The 12,568-nt window shown below is 39.9% G+C and overlaps 1 protein-coding gene across 1 annotated transcript in view; it reads left to right on the top strand.

The window, feature by feature from the left end:
* The first annotated feature begins 210 nt into the window (after nt 1–210).
* LOC106928045 (GDNF family receptor alpha-2-like) overlaps nt 211–12,568 on the top strand; it is a 73,377-nt gene continuing 61,019 nt past the window's right edge. Inside the window, exons 1-2 of the mRNA XM_088008964.1 lie at nt 211–1,611; nt 2,682–3,029. Coding sequence (XP_087865090.1) covers nt 1,560–1,611; nt 2,682–3,029 — 400 coding nt within the window. The 5' untranslated portion in view covers nt 211–1,559. The remainder of the gene's footprint in view (nt 1,612–2,681; nt 3,030–12,568) is intronic.

Genomic DNA, 12,568 nt, shown 5'->3' with positions numbered 1-12,568 from the left:
ATCAAACCCATCCATTGTATCTCTGACTACATGCTTAGTGTTTGTACTCTATGAACCTCCATCAAGGTTTTAAGTCTTTTGCAGCATCTAACAGCCTCTTAATTGTCTCATAAACTCTGACCAGCTTCCCTGTTCATGCTAAAGAAAAACCTCTACAAAATGATACCAATATGCTTCACTGAGGGAATAGTGTGGACCATTGGGTGACGAGCAGTGTAGACAAACAGTCTCATTATTCCAGAGAACTACTTCCACATGTTTGCAGCAGCAAACTACAAACAGACCTCTATGTCTTTCTTTCAGCCATATTCTTTCCTCTTTTCCATAAAAGCCAGACTTGTAATATTTGTCAGGCAAAGCAGGGCTTCTGTCATCTATGAATCTCTGTAGCTCCTCCAGAGTTACCATGGGCCTCTTGGCTGCTTCTCTCACTAATCCCTTCCATACCCAGCACGTCTGTTTAGATGACAGTGTGTGCAGTTCTGGTAAACGCTTAGATGACGGATAGAACAGAGCTCTGTTAGATGTTGAAACCGTGGGACATTTTTTTAATAACCTAACTCTGTTTTAAACTTTACGACAATTTGAACATTAACAGAATGTTTTTTTTTTGTTTTTTTTTTCCTTTCCCTTAAACTTCCAAATGCAGTGTAATCAAAGATAAACATCAGGGGCCATTTGAGGTCACTTTTTCACATGCCACCGTCGCTTCCCCTCACATCCATCTCTCTTTCTCTCTCTCAGCAGGAAAATTACAACATTCTGTAGGGCAACATTTATTATTGGGCTTCTGTGGGAACCGTGTGCGCCGCGATTTCCAATGAGAACTCCTTCTCGCAGCGCCATCTGCTGGATCAGCGATGCATTCTCCCCCCCGTTCCCCTCTCCCCTCCCTCCTTCCTTTATAAAGTGTTGTGGATGCCTCGACACGCGTGCAGTCAGTGAAAAAGACGCGTTCGCTCCTTCCACAGGAGCGCACAGCTTTGAGAGGAACCCAGTGGAGGGAGAGAAGGGGAGAAAACAAGTCATCGGGTTGTAGCACTTTCAGACGAGTTCTTTCTATCTCCTTTAATGTGCTGGCATAGATAACAGATTTTTTCTGTAAGGCACTTTGGGAACTGTTTGTGGGACAAACTGCCTGCAAGGGGGGCAAGAAAGGCGGCCAGACTGAGCCCATAATGCGGACACATCACGTCTCAGTAGTTTGTCGGCATGAACGCAGCGCAGCGGACCCCGAGAAGCAGCTTTCATGGATTCACTAGCTGACTGCATTTAATTTCTTTTTCATTTTTTTCCCCGAATCTAAGGGAATTTTTTTTCCTGACTTGTTCAGTAAAAGCAAAAGCAAAGGATTGTGGATTTTCCATCTTTTTGGGCGTCGAGGATATATATATATATATTTTTCCTTTTCTATTGGGGGATGTGTATTACTTTTGGAATAAATTAGGATATTTATTCTTGTGCTTTCCTCAGTTAGACTTTGTCAAGAATCTGGAGAAAGGAATAAACCTTTGAAGAGCTGGAGATATTAGTCTAATTGGAGTCTTAACAATTTCAACATGAAGTCTGGCACACTGTGGATGTGCTTCTGCGTTTTTCTTGTGCTCTTAGGTAAGAAGTATAGCATTAAATGTTATTTGTCTTTTTCTATTTTGAATTTCCTTAGTACATCTCAAAAGCGTTATAGTTGTAAGAGGTTACCGTCACTTTGATCAAACTAGAAGTATCTGTCAGTCCAAAGTTAATGTGCTTTTTGTGAGCCACGGAATTCTAATGGCAAAAGCTGATCGACTCAGTTATATAATGACTGATGTCAATTACAGCAACACATTACAAATACACGCAATTTGAAGCAGGTGAATGCTGAAGCAGCTCAACTTGAACTTTTAATCCCACAGAGATTCTGCGACGGACATAAGGAGGTTAAATATTCTTCTTATTTTAACAACGAACTGTTTCGTATGAATTCAAAGCAAAAATATGCAAGATTGTTTCATGCAATACGTTTTTGTCTCACTGTTTACCACCTCTAATATATTTAGAATAAACACAATAGTTGTGTTCACCTATTAAAATCCTGTAACTGACGAATGACATTTTTTCTACTGAACTTTTATGTAACATTGGCTTTGCACCCAGGATCGATACAGCACACCCTTAGCTCTCGGTTGCTCAATTCACAATGTCATCACAAGGGGTCTCTCTTGTCATTTCACCAAAACTGTCTGCACTTCGTTTGCCTGTAAAGGTGGGTTCGCGTCCTGAGTCTTGTAAAAGTCAGACAGTCTCTGCTCCTTCCGAGGATCACTGTGTTGGAAATGACAACAATTATTGAATTGTTGTCAGTTCAATAAATAACAGCAACAATGTTTTATATGAGATATTAATTAATTTCAGGTATGACATGAATAGATAAAAAAAAAACGTTTCTGAGTTACGTTGTGAGATTTAAAAGCCTTGGAGAAGTTTAAATTTTCCTAATGTTTACATGAGGTGGGCATGGAAGTGCCTACCAGCACTGAGGTATATCGAATACATTTTTCACTGCTAAGGGTTCAAAAGTGCTGATATATGTATATATATGATAGTGGCCTGATTGTGACTGATCATCAGCCACAATCAGAATAACTCCCATATTGTTCACCTTTCTGCTTCAAATAAACCTTCTCCTCCATGTCTAGGTTCTTTAGAAGGCTCTTCAGCTGTTTTAGTGCCCATGGTGGCCAATGAATCCCAAGGATCTCCAGGCACCAGGTCTACACGTGAGGCTCAGTCACAGTGGGTAGACTGCATCCAGGCCAGTGAAATGTGCAGCCAGGATTCTCGCTGCAGCCCTCGGTACAGAGTGATGCGCCAGTGCCTCGTGGGCAAAGAGAAGGATGCCATGCTGGATAACAACCGGGACTGCAAGGCTGCCCTGGAAGTTCTGCACAATAGCTCTCTGTATGACTGCCGCTGCAAGAGGGCCATGAAGAATGAGCTGCAGTGCCTACAGAACTACTGGACCATTCATATGGGCCTCAATGAAGGTAGGGAGCAGATAGAGCAGATAGGATTAGTCACTTTAGAAAAATAGCCATATGCTCATTTTGGCATCATGATAAAACTAGCTGTTGTTTCTGTAAAGCTTTAACCTCCATCGGCTTGTTTCAAACAGTTTCGGTCTTTAGTGTCTCTCAGCTCGCCTCCTTCTATGCCCCCTCTGTGACTGGCTGTGAATTCAGCGAACCTCATCAGTCATCTTATAACTAAGGATGCTCTGAAGGGCTCTTCACGAGCCTGATGGTGAAATACTAAATAACATGCCCACGACAACACACGTGTTTGCTGGTGCAGTAAATTATCTGGGAGCATACACGTATAATGCACTGTCATTAATAATATGCACATTTTTGCTTTATAGCATCCCAGAGCTCTCCAGCATCATTGTGTGTTCTGAGGAAAGTAAAGCATAATGTACTCTCTCACGTCCTCTTATTGTGCTACTCTGAACCCCCCCCCCCTCCCCCCAAATGAAAACCACATGTTTTGCAACTTTCCTCTGGTTCAAATATAATGGAGGTGTAATGGGATTACATTAGGTGGACCTGTTATTGGTTTTTACCTAAAGTGTTCCATTTTACCTTGTAATTGGGTTACGGTTGTAGAGCACAGGCGTCCCTATGTGTCCACTTAACCAGTACAGAGGATTGCACTCTGGAAACATTGTAACCTACTGTTTTTTATCCTGCTTCTCATTTAAGAGCAGATGGCAGCTTGAACCTCTGTCACTGTACGTATGCCGTCACCTTTTTAGGCACACCTTGCTAACACCAGGATTAATGCCCTTTTGCCCACATAACTTCCTTATTTCATACAGTTTTTGGAGATTTGTCAACTGCATATCCTTGATGAGAATCTCCTCTTCCCCTGCATCCCAAAGGCATGCTACTCCATTGAGGTTTGATAACTGTGGAGGTTTGAGATGGCTTGAGCTTTGTGAGGGAGCCATCAGAGGACGGCTGTCGTACAGAGATGGAGACTGTCAGCACCATTACTCAGGCTGTGGCGTTTACTTGTGGTGTGTGTTGATGCTCAATTACTACTAAAACAATCCAAAGTGTGCCAAAAAATATTCCCCACACTATTTGACATACAGCTTGAACCTTTGATACAAGGAAGGACGGGTCCACATGTCCATGTTTTTCATGCCAAATTGTGATCTACAATCCCAGTGTTGCAGCTGAAACTGAGACTCATCAAACGAGGCAAGATCTTTTGATCTGTTTGTCCAATTTTGCTAAGTCAGTGGGACTTCGTGCCCTACGCCTATCTAACAAGAGTTGCACCTTAGTGTGGTCTTCTGCTGCTGTAGCCCATCTGTCTCATGCTTTGACCTGTAGTGCATTCAGAGATGTTGTTTTGCACACCTTGGTTTTAAAGAGTAGCTGCTTGTTCTCTGTTGCTTTTCTGTCATCTTAAATCAGTCTACTCAGTCTCCTCTGACCTCTGAGACATTTTTATCCAGATAACAGCTGGCCACTTGATATTTTCTCCTTTCTGGAGCCCCCTCTGCCATTGAGCAAGCATTTCTGAAAGCCCAGCCTGTCTGGCACCAAGAACCATGCCATGCCCAGAGCATCTTCACCACAGGAGAAGATGCTCTGGGCATCCTTAATGCCTGAATGCATTTAGTTTCTGCCAAGTGATTATGTGATTAAGATATTTGTATTAAGATGGAATAAAACCGGTGTATCTAATAAAGTGTCCAGTAAAAGAGTATATTTAGACACAGAAACTTAATATATGCAGAAGTTCCCGCAAGGATATCTGACAAAACTAGCTCTGTTAGAGAGGTTGAGGAGTACAGCCTAAAAGGCTGGTAACCCTGACTCAAGACTAGCATTTTTGTGATGCTTGTATGTGTGTGGCCTGAGTGTCTGTGAATGGTATCAAGTGACACTGTCAATTTGGATGACATAATGCACTCAGCTGTTTTGACATAAGGGGTAATGGTGGAAATGTCGCAGAGCCCCTGAGTGTTCTGGACTCATGTTTGGTGATCCGTGAAATGATTCACCACGCTGATTGCTCATAGCACCAGTTACACTTCGATAGACAGAAGACAGCAGCGGCTTCCTTGACGTAAGCGCAAAGCAAAGACAGTGACATGGATGCTCCCCAGGCTTTATGTCTTTCATATCTTTCGCCTCGTTTTTTTTTTTACTCTGAGTAATGATCAGCAAGTCATTTCTCCAAACACTCTCCTTCGTTCCTCTAACATGTACGGCGGTAGTCGGGGCGCTTGTGCATGACCGTGTTGTGCAAGTCGTCCGGGCTGTCAAGCATCTTTATGTGCCGCACGTTCTTTCTGCGGAAAACTCCTCTGCACTGGCCCATTTTGGTCGTGTCAGTCCTCAGAGATAAAACCCTCTTAAACGCATATGAAAAGCTGTTACAGTGCAGCTTAATCTAATCACAATCCATTGTGCAAACAAGCAGACTTGGGTTAGTGTACAACATCTATCTAAAGCCAACAGCAAAGAATGAATATCTGCAGACCATTGTAAAATGATATTTCCACCACTTCTGTGGAAAAAGACATGCTCCGATTTAATATGGATTCAAGATATATGCAGATATTGTAATGTGAGTTTGGTATTTATTCCTATTAGAAGATGACAAGTGTGCAAGATGGAAAAGTAGAAGTAGTGAAGCTTTAACAGGCAAAAACAAGAAGAAAAGTCTTCTGCTTTAGGATTTGTGCAAAAGACTTCCAGTCTCAACCTGTGGGTGCTTTGTAATGGCTTGTGTCAACGTTTGGACTCATGAACAAAGTGGAACTGATAAAACATGCAGCACTAAAAATATAAATGCTGAAAGCCAGATGAACCAATAATATTTAGTCCTGCTCTCACACCTAATGTTTGATTTCTCATCACACCAGGCTTTTGAACATGCTTGAAGTTGGCACTTAAAATGGGACATCAGTTACTTGAACTACTGACTAAAAAGCACATAAGCAGTTGTAAGGTTGCAATAAACTTTCACTGCATCACTGATTGGTCAGTTTCTGTAGAAAATGTAGATCCAATTTGGTTTGATTATGGGAGCATCTCAATAAATGAGAACATTGGTATAAAGTTAATTTATTTTAGTAATTCAATTTAAAAAGAGGAACGTTATGTTATTTCTGTTCATTTGGATGATTATGGCTTTGAGCTAATAAAAATCAGAAATTCAGATCGGAAAAGTAGAACATGACATTAACCAAAAATTTTAATAATCTGATGAAATGGCAAAGTTGTGGCTTATGAAATCACATTGACTTGACAGCAGTCCAGCTGCAAGATCAACTTAAACCAGAGACTTAGATTTTAAATGAACTAGTTGTTAGTTGCCCAAAGTTTTATGATCAGAAAACCTAAAATGTGAATTTCTTTTGAAAAAAAAAAAAAAGCAAAGACTTTTACTGTCCAGTGTGAAGTTAACAAATCAATGCACCTGAAATATAATGCGTAACAATGTGACTGTGCATGCATCTGTCACATAATGACAGCAACTGGAAATATATTCAGGAGATAGACTTCAGCTTAGCAAGAGATAGTGGAGTTTTAATTTTGTATGGTCTTCACTCAGTATTCACTGCTGACATGTTGTAGATCAACTTACTGAAGTGCATGTTAGATTAGACAAAATGCGCTTTTGTTTGATGGACCAATTTTACCCCTTAAACTATGAAAGAAGCTGTTATCCTGTAACGAATTATTTATCTTGAAAGTTACAAGATGTTTTTTTCATTTCGAAAATGCCATAAGCATTCCTTTGTAATCCTGGGAACTGAGACTGTCATAGCGAGGCAAAGCATTTTTCATGTCTCAATGAAAAATTATTTTCTAAATATCATTCGAAGTCTTTAAGAAATTCAAAAGCACGACTTGTTCAGATTTGCTTTAATCCAGCTTACTTAAGCTGTTGATTTTTAAGCACATTCTCATACAGAGAAAATAATGATGTGTGAAGAGCAGAGTTCTTGTCTCTGCTAGATTTAATTTGACAACAAAAGAAAACATGAGACGGGGCAAAGCTTATCCATTAAACCTTTTTGTTAAATAAACTGCATGACATATAATTCTCACTGCTCTCAGTCTGATAACTGAAAATGTCACACATATTTAAAAGTAATTTGTCGTCTGCTTAGAGCCTTAAAAGTCAAGTATAGCCGCATTTAGTGGAAGTTGCCCTGGTGGAAAGGATCTAGAGCTTCAAATGACATTCATACTTTAATAGCAAACAAGATATTTCAGGTCCAACATGCAGAGTTTCAGATATTTTCATTAGCAAATTTGACACAAGGAACGTCCAGATTCAGGTTTTTCATTCTTGATATGTATTTGGGTCATTCGAGAATGGCCATTTGCTAATACTAATTCCTTTCTGCGACTTCATTTAATCAATCACGCTTGCATAAAATAAACACACTGCAATAAATCAGCATTACATGATCTACATTTTTATTTTGATTGTGTGGCACTTATCTCACTTCAGGACACATCAGTATCATTTGCCAGCAATATTCATTTTGTTGCAACCATAATTGTTGCAGGTCAGCCCTAGGCTATGTTTATATGAGACCTCTGCCTGGAAACTGAATACTCCACGTCTAAACGTCTGTAGTCACCTGCAGTCACCTATAGGTGACTGCAGGTGACACCTTGAGTCACCTGTAGCTTTCATGCCAGGCCACTCGATGGCCCTGTGATTTTTAGCACGTCATCAAACGTGCATTCATTTTGACCCTTTGCTTACACCTCACTTAAAAGTGGACTTCTGGGCAGTTTGGCGCTTAGGCAACATTACCTAGGAGATCAGCTGGATTGCTCGGCAGAGAGTGTCTTCTTATGGAATAAGTGCGACAACTGTGTCTTATTCGGTTCCAGAAATGAATTATGCTTGAGCATGTCAGTAAAAAGAATGATTAGTGTTCCAGTGTTCTTGATCACTATTGTCTCCACAAAGGCAGCTGTCCATTGGCTTTAAAATATTCACTAAAGAGGCCGTTACTGCCAGTCTTTAAATCATTACTGTTGATGACCTGCTAATTGTGTTTTCTAACACAAAGTGTCGGCTGAATTCAACGTGGCGCCGCATCCACTCTTGATGGATAACGGGTGATTTCTGCTGTGAAGTGGCTGGTGTGAGGCAGTGGGGTCTATATTGCAGCTCCAAGCCAAGAAGTAATTAATAAGTGAGAAATATTGGCTTTTTGAGGGATATTATATTGGTGGCTGTATTTCATTTTCAATTGTGCCCCGGGTCTCACGTGAATATGGTCTTGTAGGTTTGCAATGGAATTGGCCGTTTAAACGATAAGCTCCCCACCTCCAACATGTGTTATTTTATAGTTGCTGCTCAGAAATAAGAACCTGGGTCTCCAAGCAGGAATTGGATATCTTGCATGCAGGATCTTTTAGAGCAGCTTAATTAACTGGGCAAACTTTGACTGTTGAAATAAAAAGGAAAAAAACCCTTTTGTGCTTGTATAAATCCCTTAGAATAAAGTCGAATTGATTTGAGTGAGTCTTTTGTTTTTGTTGACATCAACACAGTAAAGATGTTGCTGGCCCGCTATGCCGAAGCAAGTTACATAAAATGGATAAAATGTTTTGAACGTTATTAGGAAGGGAAAATTTGTAAATAAGACAGTGAAGAAAAGCAACAAGACAGTGAAAGATGGGGGTTGTTAAATAAAAAAAAGGATAGAAATGAAAGAGAGATGCAAATAAAAGCAAAGAACATAAGAATGAAAAGAGTTTAAGAAATCTTTGGAGAAAATTACAGAAAAAAAAAGGTGAGATGGGGTTGCAAAAAGTGTGTCGTATTCCAGGGTGAAATCATCATTACTATGAGCAATGGTAGCAGTCACTGGTCATTACCTTAGCCATCCACTGTCATAAGCAGAACATTTTCCAGCCTGCCCTGCATGTTAGGGCACACAAGCTCAGCAGGGGGAACAGGCTCCTGCATGCTGAATATGTCCTCCGTGTTTTTCCCCCCTGTCCCTGCATCCCATCTGGTACACACCAGGTGAATATATCATCATATGGAGGAGGGACATGCCGATAGCCTCTGGATGTGATCAATAGGATCATTCAGACCGTTCCCCTCCATGTGCTTTTCATACCTGCTGCTTCGCCTTTCATTCTTCATCCCCAAAATGTGAGACGGATCGGCGAAATATTATGACAAAACCCCGTGCCGTTTGTCCACGTAAATCTGTCTAATGATTTCCTATAATGTAAGGTGAACAGCTCAGGAAGGCACCCATTCAACACGCAGCTGGTGCAGCGTGTGACAGTGCAGCTGAAATGAGGGCCGACTAGTGGGGGTTTTAGATTAGCCTTTTAGAGTAGAGTGAGTTCTCAGGCACTCTATCAGAGGTGAGAAGAAGTGACGGGCTATTCTGCTCGCTGAATACCGTCATGATGTGGGCATTAAAGCTCATTCCTGGCAGAAAAGTGCATAGGGGGGGCTGAATGAATGCGGAATGACAACTACTGGGCCTGGTGGTCTTTCTGTCTTTCTTGCTCCCTGGAACTCTCTCAGTACTGGGTAAAAGTTTCTGTATGGAGTAATTTCAAATGCAAATGGGAGAGAATCCATTTGTCCTGTAAAATAAATAGTTAATCTATAGAAACATCTCAACAAATTAGAAAGTCACAGGTCAATAATAATTTTAAAGTAAAGAAACAGATTCATTGTACGCAGTAATATATCTTTCTGCTAATTTTGATCTTTATAGGTTACAGTGAATGAAAATTTGAAACTGATGGCTTTGTCCCTCACTTTTTTTCTTTCATTTAACTTTTTGTTTTCGTGCTTGGAGATAGTTGATACTTGAACTTTATGGAGGAAACCTGCTGGACATTGGTCAAGTCAATAGTTTTTTTACAATCCTTAGGCCACAATGTGAGCACAACATAACATTTTTGTATTAAAACTTTTTTTTTTTTGACTGATCCTATATAATCTGACAAACTGAAATTGGGTTCTATTCATCTGTAAGCCATAAACATCAAAGTTGAATAAAGTCTATTTTGAAATCTATTATTTTATATTACATTTGTGTAATGTAATTGAAGTGAGTTATTAAAATGAACAATGGTGTTCTTATTTATTGAGATGTACCTGTGTTCGCATTTCTAATCATTCCTACAGTAAACATAAAGCAGTTATTTACAAACTACTGGTGAAATAGTTGTTAATTTGTATTCTCTATCAACTCTGTCCCTGTAAGAGTAAATCTACAGCCAGTGGCTTTACACGTCAACTGGACATTTTTACATGACACCAAATATGCACCTAACTTAGTTAAAGCAACTGTGCGAATCCTAGTATTTACATACAGCCAAAGGTAAAGGCTGGAAATTTCAGAACTCATTTCTTGCTGTGTTTGCCCATCATGCCATGGAGGAGTGGAGTTGTGACTTGAAATACTATTTTGAGCTAATCCAATATTCTATTTGTAAGGTTTGAAATTGAGTTTAAAATGTCAATAACACTTCAGAAGCTGAGCCGTTACCTGGATTTGTGCCTCGTCTGTGTTCGGTTGTGTCCAATTCGGAAAAGAAAAAAGAAAAAAAGGAAAATAATACATTTGCGGTGTCACACATCCTCATCTTTGTTATGTTAAAAAGAACACACATAAGAAAAAAGTGGAGATGCATCAGTACAAAGGATGTAATCATTCTGAGCCATCACAACACAGATGCAACATTAGCCACAAGTTGTTTGCATACGAGAGAGGATGTGCACATGTACTTTTACTGCACTGTGTTAAGAACCAAGACAGACATTAAAGCCGTCTACAATCCTTTTAAAAGCAACGGCAGAATAAATAAATTTACGTCAAAACAGGACACTGGAACACTAGTGTATGCTTTGGTTTTCAGTAGGTTTCATTACAGTAATGTCATCTTTACTGGTGATTTTGCAGATCATGCAAAATCTCTTTGTCACAATCCTGACCAACACAAGGAAAATCGATCACATCATACTAGAGTTTAGATTTTCTTTATAACCCAACTGAACACAAAACCGCAGTCACATCAGGCCAAAATCATATGCTTGATGGTCTGCTACAAACAGGCTACAATACATACAGCACAGACATAAAACTGTGTTAATTTAAGTATTATTGTTTAAATAGAGGAGTGGGAAATTTATCCTGTTGAGAAAGTAAAGTTCAGAGGTTAATTAGACTGTAACAAGCCCTGCACACTGCACAACTAAATGCCACTAGTCCTGCCCTGCTCCGCTCCTATCAATCACACATCCCATAAGGTTTGCACTTGACTCACCCTGCGATTACATGTGATACAATTAAGCTGAAACTTGTTAAGCAAAAACTTAAAATGGGAGAAGTTACACTAATGACTCCAGCAGAGTGTAAAGTCAGAGGTCTGGAAGTACTTTAAACTGGTCGCAGTTTAAAACAATATGTCAGGTTGACTTCAGGCTCAGGCCTCTAATTAGAGTGAATAGTTGGGTTGGATTGGGCTCAGACACAGTGTCTATGGGCTAAGGTCGGCCGTGTTGGGTGGATCTTTTAGGGCCGAACTAACCTCTAAGACACCAGCTCTTAAATTAATATACTTGGTTACCAGTTTCTCACAGGACACGTTTTACTTTTTTTTGTCTAAGCAATTCAACCCAAAGAAAAACCCATATTTCTGTAAAAAAAAAAAAAAAAAAGCAGCACTTCAAGCAAAGCAAAGCAAAGTCTTCAGAACATCCAATCAAGTCTAATGAGATTTACTCTGACATGATGCCACAGCATGATTCTAGAGAGATATTATATACAATATGTAAACTGCTATACAAGGAAAAATAGGACACTGGACTTGTTTTGGCAGTGTGAAGGGTATATATTCTGCTTCATCCCTTCCTCCTATGGAGTCGTCTGACCACACAGTATGGTGTGTCTCTAGCTCACAAAGCAGATACTTTTTAAAAGAAAAAAACACACAGACCCATACTGCTAAGATCTGGAAGGAGGACAGACAGCATTATGGCACTGCAGGGATGCCTCAACTGGACCATATGAGGGAAGTTTTTTTAAGTGCTCGGACATAAACAAACAAACTGAAAAGATATTGGACCATATCAAGTTCTGTGAGGACTTAATTCTGTCCGCCCAGACATTTGAGAAGCGTCCTGAAAACAAACAATGGGTATAAAAACCTCAAACTGAAATTCCTTTTAAATGAAAAGGAACAATGCCTTATAAAGTTAGTAAAACTAACATCCAACACCGGCATGACTAGTGAGGAGAAGGACCTACATCTCAAAGTCACATCCTGTTTGGCAGAGCTGGTTGCTTGAAGACCGCACAGATGAATAGTTTTTTATTTATTTTCTTTTTTTCAGCAGTCTCCTAAGCAAAGCATTTGGTGTGGGAGAGAATAAAATAACCAGTCAGAATGCTATGGTAAAGTTTAAATATGCTCTGCTGCTTCTTAACCTAAACAAAACCCTCTTCTTTGTTTACTCGAGACTAAATAAGGAACAATATGACAACCTGCCCAAA

The sequence above is a fragment of the Poecilia mexicana genome, unplaced genomic scaffold (genome assembly GCF_051168715.1).
Source record: "Poecilia mexicana isolate PSO_F unplaced genomic scaffold, ASM5116871v1 scaffold_9, whole genome shotgun sequence".
NCBI lineage: Eukaryota > Metazoa > Chordata > Actinopteri > Cyprinodontiformes > Poeciliidae > Poecilia > Poecilia mexicana.
The sequence above is the reverse complement of the archived record's forward strand: the minus strand, read 5'-3'. Positions and strand labels throughout refer to the sequence as shown.